General features: G+C 32.6%; 1 protein-coding gene across 2 annotated transcripts in view; it reads right to left on the reverse strand.

The window, feature by feature from the left end:
* dnt (tyrosine-protein kinase Dnt) overlaps window positions 1-8,409 on the reverse strand; it is a 221,560-nt gene extending 213,151 nt beyond the window's left edge. Inside the window, exons 1-2 of one of the 2 annotated variants that reach the window (XM_036370648.2) lie at window positions 8,044-8,409; window positions 7,730-7,914 (exon numbers count right to left, since the gene is read on the reverse strand). In XM_036370648.2, the coding sequence (XP_036226541.2) occupies window positions 7,730-7,862 (133 nt within the window). In that variant the 5' untranslated portion in view covers window positions 7,863-7,914; window positions 8,044-8,409. Of the gene's footprint in view, window positions 1-7,729; window positions 7,915-8,043 lie in introns of those variants that run through there. The other variant, XM_036370707.2, reaches the window with a different exon arrangement.
* Between the last annotated feature and the right edge of the window lie 1,456 nt (window positions 8,410-9,865).

Here is a 9,865-nt window from a genome sequence, read left to right on the forward strand (position 1 = left end):
TTATATTATCGGTCATAGACTCACTTAGTTTTATTACTATATTTTACTTTCCGTCAGCTAAAATTGAATTAAAATCATAAAATGAGATTTATGGGATATAAACTCAACTGAAAAAGATAAATTTAATATTAAGAGTTGATGTGAAAACGTCAACCAGAGGATCACAATTCATTATTTTAGGAATAGAACAATGTCTAGGCCAATTCATATTTCAACAAAATTTAAAAAAAAAAAATTGTTTATTTAATTTTATTAAAGTATCACACATGTTGTCCGGTGGAAAGTCGGAAATTATTATACAGGCTATATTGGGGACAGAGAAAGGGATGAACTAATTGAGTTAATTTTGGCATTGCTGAGGTTTACTTGAGATCATACTTTCAAGCAATTTTATAAATATATAACTCACACATTGAACGATATATTCGGTATAAGGTTTGATATATAACGAAAATCAATATATGTAGTATTTGGAAGTTGAGGTAATTCATAGACTAAACTCACATACTTTCGGCATTAAACTATAGTATATCCAATATTAATCAGTTAGTTTTGCTAAGATGTCTTACAGATTGTTTGATATATATGGCATAATGCCAATCGGAAGTTTGAAAATCTTATGTCAGGTATATGAGAGATAGGAGTAGTATTGACCCCATTTTACTTACCTATTTTGGCAATACAACATACTATTAACAAAATAAAATGCTCCTTGAGTTTCATTGACGCGCCTGAAATATCCTCACCAATATATGGATAGAGTCAATCGGATGTTTGAAATTTCTGTGATTAGTTATATGGGGGCTAGAGCATGTTTTAACCTTATTTTACTTATTTTAGGCACAAAGATACACTGTTATTAGGAAAATACGCTTTCTCATTTTTATTGAGATAACACACATATTGGCAGACATATGCGGTATAAAGTCACCCTGAAGTTCGAAAATCTTTATATTAGGTATATGGGGGCTAAGGGAAATATTGACCCGATTCAACCCATGTTTGACGCTCAGACATACTATCATCAGGAAAGCATTATCTCCGAATTTCAATTATATATCTCACACATTGACCGATATTTTCGGCAAAAATTCAATTATATGCCCATATCCGGTACCTGGCGGCTTGAACAGTTTTGGTTCGATGTGGACAATTTTTGGTCATCAGGTGGCACACGCAGGGGTTAAAAATATTCGTTGTGTGCAAATTTGGGTTATATAGCTGTATTGGTTTGGGAGATATGTACATTAAACTTATTAGGGGGCGGGGTCACGCCCACTTTTTCAAACCACAAGTGCCCCTCCTTAAATAGTCTCGTTGTGCCAAAGTTTTGTATCTTCATTTACGGCTTACTTATGGCGTTTTCAGTTAATGGCGTTTTGTGGGCGTGGCAGTGGTCCAATTATGCCCACCTACGAACTCGTCTTTACTTTATCTTAATATTTACTCAAGTTACAGCTTGCGCAAACAGATGGACGGACGGACGGATAGACAGACATCCAGATTTCAACTCGTCATACTGATCATATATGTATATATAACGCTATATTTATCGCGATTAGTTTTAGGTGATATAAACAACCGTTAAGTGAACAAAACTATTATAATCTGTAGCAACATGTTGCAAGAGTATAAAAAATATCTGGAAAATGCAAATGCTACAAAATGCACAGTGCTAGCTGCTGAATGACAAAAAAAAGGTCGCGCAACTTTAAAATATCATATGCAATACAATTAATCAGATACATATCTACATACATACAGGTTGGTTGAAAAGTTTTTGCTCTCTCGCCAAGAAATTGCACTTCTAGCTCCAAATTTTGTTTTTCTCAAGTTGGTACATCTGTCGTGAGAACACATGCAAAGTTACAAGTCATTCTGTCAATTATTTCTCTGTTTACAAGCCTTTTGAAGTTGACGTCTCAGAGTATTTTATTAATATGAAAAAATTAAATATCGCGCAGTGATCGGATACTTTGTTTTGAAAGGTTTAAAAGTAGCGGAAATTTATGAACAATTGTTAGAAGTGACTCACATTCAAAACGCACCGTTAGATTTTGGGCGTCAGTTTTTTAGGATGCAAAAGAAATTTTATTGATTGATTATCTGCAGAAAGGTAAAACAATCAACTCTGAGTATTATTGTAGCCTTTTGGATCAGCTGGATGAAAAATTTTATGAGAAAAGACCTGGTTTGCATCACAAAAAAATAATTTTTCATTAACAATGCACCTGCTCACAATGGTGTTTTAACAATTACAAAATTCAACGATAAAGTACGAATTACTTGAGCATACTCCGTGTTCACCAGATTTGGCTACCAGCGACTACTCTGAAACAATTCCTTCGTTGAAAGCGTTTTTCGTCGAATGAAAAAGCTATTAAAACCATAAACGGGTATTTTGCAGAGCTTCCGGAAAGTCATTAAAGGGATGGCATAAAATTATTGGAAGATCATTGAAATAAATGTATTGAAGTTAAGAGATATTATATTGAATAAAAAAATATATTTCGTACCAAAAACATAATTTTATTATTTGGAGCGCATAAACTTTTCAACCAACCTGTATATGTATGTATACTTATGTAAGAATGTATGTGTATACTTATTGAAGTAACATATGGTATGCGCTAAAAGATGTTGCCCCAGTTAGGTGCTCAAAAAATTTCCGCAACCTCGGTCAGTACAATTTTGACTGGAGCTTACATATACGTAGTTTTATATATTTTAACCGAATGAATACATTTTGATTGTTGAAAATAGTTATTGACTCTGAATTTAGAGCTTTTAACTTATGTTGAATTATCATTAAATTCTAGTTCCATAACCATGGATAAAAGCATATATGGCATTTAACATAAGACCCTTAAAGTTGTGCCAGTTGCGCTGAATGTGTCTCGACATATGTGGGTTTAATATTTGTAACTGTAACTGTAACTTATATATTAAATAAGATAAAGCTAAAGAATTTTTCAGTAAATTAACTGAACCCTTTATAGCAGAGATCTGTCATTCAAATTAGTTGGACATCACTTTAACATTGATATAAAGCTTATACGAGGTGTATTTAATAAAACGGAAATTTTCGTTTTTTTTTTTTTTAAATATATATATTGATTTATCTACATTAATGTTGCCGCCATTCAGATATTATCCATCTATTCGATAATATCCACTTATGTTAGCCCTTCTTCCAATTCCTCGAAACACTTCTTACTTACCGATCTAAACAGCGGCTGCTACAGATAAAGTAAGCAATAAATACAGTTGACAATTTTATCGTACTTCAGGCGCATGTATAAATGGCAATTGAACTCTTCAATCCCGCGAAATCTTATTTTTCAAATTCTCGTTATTTTTTGAAAACACCTCGAATTGCATTACAACTCTCTTCTGCGATGAAATTTCAACTGGAAAATAATTTGTAATGCACTCGACGCGCATATATGTATAAACGCAAGCTCTTCATTAGAATCAGGGATAATGGGATGCCCAACCCTTTCTAGTGTGAGAGTGCCTCAAAATAAGCGTTTTTTATAACATTTTCCACTGTAGCCAGATCGGACAAAATAATAATTTTTGGGTATTTAAATTATAATACCCAACATTTATTAAGATTAAATATTACTATACATGTGCCTGTTTAACATATGGAAAAACTATTTAAATCCAATTTTGTGTTTTTGTGATATATTAAAACAACTGATTTTTGAATTTTCAATACATAAAAAGTGAAAAAATGTATTAACTCTCAATAAGTAAATGTTTCTTATCTTTGATTAAAATGCTGCGCTATAACTTACTTTATATAGGGTGTTTTTTTAGAGGTATAGAACTTTAAATTGCAATAAAACACCGATGGATTATTCGATTGACATGAATTTTATTTATCCGAAAGATCTTGTGGCATTACATTTTAAATATGATTTCTGGCATATGACCAGCCGTGGCGGCTCGGATGTAGTCAAATCTGGACGTCCAATTTTTGATGACTTTTTCCAACATTTGTGGCCGTATATCGATAATAACACGGCGAATGTTGTCTTCCAAATGGTTAAACGTTTTTGGCTTGTGCGCATAGACCAATGACTTTACATAACCCCACAGAAAGTAGTCTAGCGGTGTTAAATCACAAGATCTTGGAATCCAATTCACAGGTCCAAAACGTGAAATTAGGCGGTCACCAAACGTGTCTTTCAATAAATTGATTGTGGCACGAGCTGTGTGACATGTTGCGTCGTCTTGTTGGAACCACAGCTCCTGGACATCATGGTTGTTCAATTCAGGAATGAAAAAGTTAGTAATCATGGCTCTATAACGATCACCATTGACTGTAACGTTCTGGCCATCATCGTTTTTGAAGAAGTACGGACATAGACTTGAGGACTAGCTTCACTCCAAATGCGGCAGTTTTGTTTGTTGACGTAGTCATTCAACCAGAAGTGCGCTTCATCGCCATAGACAAAATGATCCGAAACTCCTCTCTTTGCCTTCTGAGAGAGCTCATGAACTTTCAGTGCTGCCAAAAAATGCCTTAAAAAATCTCAAAACTTATTTCTTTCCTTAGTGGCACCACTGTCAAACGTTATAAAAAAAAATGTGGACTTTGACAGCGCTCTCTCGAATCAAAGAGTTTCGTATCATTTTATCCATGGTAAGTCTATTCATGACAAGGATGACATGATGCGAGACTTTCTCATTTTCGCTGATTTTTCTGTTATTCTCTTTCCCTGATTATTAAAATCAGGGAATTTCGAACAGCTGATGTCAAAAAAGGCGGGATGCCAGAAATAAACCCGCTAAAAATAGCTAACAAAAGCAGTGCGAAAAGAAATTTCAAGGAACGACACAAATACTTTTGAATAACGTGCAACTAAATTTTACTTGTTAATTTAATTTAAAACGTTCATTATAAAACCATGATATTTTATTATGACTTGTATTGTTTCTTTTTTATAATTTTTTTTATTTATTTGCTATTTTTTTATGTTATATAATTTTTAAAAATTTTATAATATAAATACAGGTATATAGGGATGTATATGCGTTATATAGGCCTACTCGGGGACGGAGCACCTAAAAATAATATCGAAATGCAAAATACCCCTAAGTTTTTTTTATAATACCCAAACCATTTTCGTTCGACAGTGGCATGATTGGCAAATGTTATAAAAAATGTGGGTTTTGACAGCTCTCTCTCGATTCAAAGAGTCTCGCATCATTTCATCCTTGTTCATGATGAATTGCCAAACCAAACTGAGAATAAATCACTTGACAGCTGTTAAATCGGTCACCATCTTGAACAGTAATGCCAACTTAAAGTTCTATACCTCGAAAAAAAACCCGTTACTAGTGCACGAGTTTTAAGTGTCTAGGGATGTGATGATTTTCCAAATTTTTCCTAAATCGCCACGCTGTTTACCAACTCAAACGGAAGTTTTTTTTTCATCTCTATTATGGTTGTACTTCATTTGTCGTCAATTCATGGTTAATTTGAATTTTGTTACTTCATTTTCCATTCGTTTGCTTTGCTTCAACTTCAAAATTGTAGTTGTTGCTCTTTTAATTCTGCTTCATTTTGTGATTGTCATTGTTGTTGATTTTCTTTTATTGCCATTTTCAAATTTTTAATTTGTTTTGCTGTTATTTTTTACTATTTGCTCTCTTTTTATTTTCTCAACCTACTATGAAAATACTTGTTATTGCTTTTCAATGGTATTCCTAATTTTTCCAGTTGTTGCATGAGTTATTTTTATTGTTGTAGTTCTGAGAAAATACTCAAACCACTACCTCATCTCTAAGTTGACACAATCAGGTGCATTTGCTGCCATTTCTGTGGCACAACCATTGTAACATTGGCATCCACAACTAAAATCACACTTGCATGCCAAGCTTCAAGTGAGTTGAACTGAAACTGAAGACAACTTTAAGTTCGCCTGCCTTGTTTACACTTACAAATTTTGTTGGCATCGGTACCGGCAGACGTGAACGAAGAGCTGAAAAAAGTATACTCAAATAAAAAGAAACGATATGCGAAAAAACGGTAAGGAAAGGCTGAAAAAACCTCAGAAGCATTGAAGCGTTTATTGGAAAACTAAGTGGCAAGTATGCGGAGCAAGTGCGACAAACGTGACCGACTGTGGCTGTGGCTGTGGCAACACTTCCATTTGGCGAGGCGTAGATGAATGCAGAGTGCGGTGAACATAGCGATTTGCTCAATGTACATATACTTATGAGTACATAAATGTATGTGGCTGCAAACTATCTGCCGATAAGCAGGAAAGTATTTTTGAGAAGCGTGTCGAGTTACTTAACTCAACTGAACTCAAATATGTGCTCGCTTCAATGTTACAATCACACTTTTTTTTGCATATTTCAATGATGAATCCTTAAGTAACGTCATTACGGTGTTGTTGTTGTAGCGGCAGAATTCTATTGGGTGGTGTGAAAAATCATGGCACAGTATAAAATCCGAAAATCAACTAAAGTTGGACAATTTTTTTGCTGCCCTGTCACCGACGTCAATGGGTGTCAATATAAACAAAGAGTATGAAAACAAAACGTGGAATATTTTGAAATAGTTCCGAATTAGCATTCCTCGTAAGAAAGAAAAGACAAAAAAAAAAGCAAATGAAAACTTTTGCGCACAAGCAATATTAGGAATTTATGCTTCTTCCAGCACAAACCCGCTATACAGTTGCTATAACGTGCCTACAAAACTTTGCAATGTGAATGAGGTTCGACAGAAAAAATGTGTACATAGTTTAATTAACTGACAACGGAACCAATCTAGAATGCAAAATGACGAAAGAGCGATTTAAATACGTTGAAGGATATCACAAACACCACTTAAAAATATTTGAGAAGTACCTATTTGTCAAGAACAAAAATGTCTATCTTCTTGTTCAAATCCATATTATTAAATCAAAGAAAATTAAAAAAAAAATTTAAAAAAAAAGTTAAAAAATAAAATGGAATAACTTTAGGCGAACCAGGTATTTAATGATGTTGTTGTAATAATAATTTAAGGCGTTGGCTCTCAGGTGCTAACAAATGCTACTCCTATCAGAGTTATTGGTCGGCAATATTTATGTTTATTTAATATATCGGCATAAAAATATGTATACAGTGAATCATTTCAAAAAACAATTCTGATTGTGTTTAAAAAACAATAGCAATTGATTTTGATCATACATATATGTTCATCATTTCGGATTCTTTAAAGCTGGAAAAAATTTTCATTTATGATTAATTTTACAAACTTGTTGAATTTTCAGTTTTATTTTAATGTATTCAACTTTACAAGTATGTTCCAAAAAGAATTTGGACATGTTATGGATTTTATTGACAAACTTTATTACAAAATGCCTGAGAAGTACAGTTATGGTTTACAAAGTTTAGTACACAAAAAAATATAATACACATTTGACCAAATATTTAAAAATTTCAAAAGCCGATCTTAATAAAAGCCGAACGAAAATAGCGATCAGGACTTTTTACGCCAATTCCGATGTCACCGGAATGTATATGCATATGCACAATATATTTAATTTAATTTAATGTGCACCGTTTTCATGTTCCCAAAAATAAATCAGGAAAAAACTTTTTTCGGGCTTTAAGGGTATTTCCCTACTTAAGTTTGACAAAAACTATATTTGCATCACCCCATATGCACCCAATTACTGACATACAGTACATTTGGCGCTTTTACTGGGATCAATGAACTTACCTAATAATCGCATCACCTCCTGTGGATTCAGATACACGTTCAAATGAGCCTGAACATTGTAGCACCAAAGCAGCAGGCAACATGTACAGCTCAACGACAACGTTTTAAAACTTCTATAAATTTGTGGAGCCATTTTATGTACACCTTGCTCAAAGAAGGCTGAAAAATGTTTAGCTAAATATAAACTTGGAGATAGTCGGCAAAAAACGCCAATTAATAGATTTGGAAATCACGCTAAATAGAAGCACGTTGCACAAAGAAAACATAAATCGCACAATTTGCGATAATCATGTAAACAAAATATTTATACAAACTCGGGTAAATTCTTTTATTTTTCTTTTGACACTTTATATTTTTGTTGTTTTCTTTGTTTCTGTTATTGTACATCACTTCAGCTGACATGAGGGATGTAAACAAATTGAATTTTTCACGGCTGCGCCCGACGATATCGACAATTTTCACTTTTTACCGGCTGCCTTTTTTTGCTCTATACCCGACAAAACACATTTTAGCGAATTTTCTTCTCATTTACATTTCCTAAATAACCTTTTTGATTAATAAACATATGAAATTCAGGCAAATATTAACACGAATTGCCGAAAATACATAAACAGATCAACTTCTATAATATCCCTCTCACGAACATCTTTCTTTCACGAAAATTTTCTGTCAACTAAAATTGATATTTTTGACAGTTCATGCGCAGCATTGCCAACTGTCAATGTGAACTTTTCGATAAACAGTGCCATCTGTCGGCAAAAAATTGAAGTTAGCGAAGGGGAGCTGTGGATTCTAGTTGTTTGTGGATTTTATATGCTTTCGGACCGTATTATAACAGTTAATAAATGTGGGACAGGAGAATTTGTAGGAAAAGAAGTTTACGTGATTAGTTTTTCCAGCCAATGTAAAAGATATATACATATGAAGCAATTTATACGTTCTTAGTATTTTTTAACTAAAAAAAGATACGTGTGGCACTCGGAACTGCCGCGGTAAAGCTATTGCAAAACATTTTTTTATCAACTTTTGCAATATTAATTATTTATTTACTTTTTATGCAGTATTTTTTTTCTTTGTTATTAATTCAAGTTTTTTTCTTTGATATTAAATCAAGTTACACTTTTTGAGCGTGGTGACGGATAAGTAAACAAATATTTTTCTTTTATTGAATAAATGGAAAGTTTTTACTGCTTAAAATATTTATTCAGGGATTTTTCTCACTGAAACCAGGGATAAAGGGATGCCCAACATTTTCCAATGTGAGAGCGCCTCAAAATTATCGTTTTTAATAATATTTTCCATTGTAGCCAAAATGGACAAAATTAAAATAATATTTGGGAATTTAAATAAAAATACCCAACATTTATTACGATTAGATATTATACATGTATCCGTTAACCATATGCAGAAACTATTTAAACCCTTTTGTGTAATTTTGTAATATATTATATTAAAACCATTGATTTTTGAACTTTCAATACTAAATCAAAAGAATAAATGTATTAGCTCTCAATTAATAAAAATTTTTCTTTAATTTTCAATTGAAAATTAATACTACTAAGCATTGTATCACAAAAGATTTCATCACATATATTTCAATTTCGCGTTTTCTTTCATTTTGATTGTTTTGCAATTGTTAGTGATCTTCAACAGCAGCAACAAATCCTTCTCTTTACATATTTTTCTGTAGGATTTCAATCTGTCCGTCCCTGTTTTTCCAATTTCTAAACGTCAGACCTCCTGAGCTTTTTGACAGTTGCTTGAGTTCAAGAGGTTATAATGTTCAGGGTATAATAAAAAAATTGTAAACTCAAACTGTTATAAACTGTTGAAGTGAAGTGCTTGCCTTAAACACTCCAAATGATCTGAAACAAAACAAGAAAAATTATTTATATAATTAAATGCTGCTATCGTATTAACTAAAACTAAATTTGCTAAATTGGAGATATTGTCAAAATAAAAAATTATGCACCTTCAACTAACTTTTTGATTTTTCTTAATTCATTTATAAATTGTAAAAATAATTATTTTGTTATGTTGCTCTAAATTCGAAAATATTAAGACCTATGAAAGCTCCATTCAACAACACATACTTAAAAGGTTAAGCTTTCATCGATAGTTGTTTCCTAGTATAAA

The sequence above is a fragment of the Bactrocera oleae genome, chromosome 3, assembly GCF_042242935.1.
Source record: "Bactrocera oleae isolate idBacOlea1 chromosome 3, idBacOlea1, whole genome shotgun sequence".
NCBI classification, from domain to species: domain Eukaryota; kingdom Metazoa; phylum Arthropoda; class Insecta; order Diptera; family Tephritidae; genus Bactrocera; species Bactrocera oleae.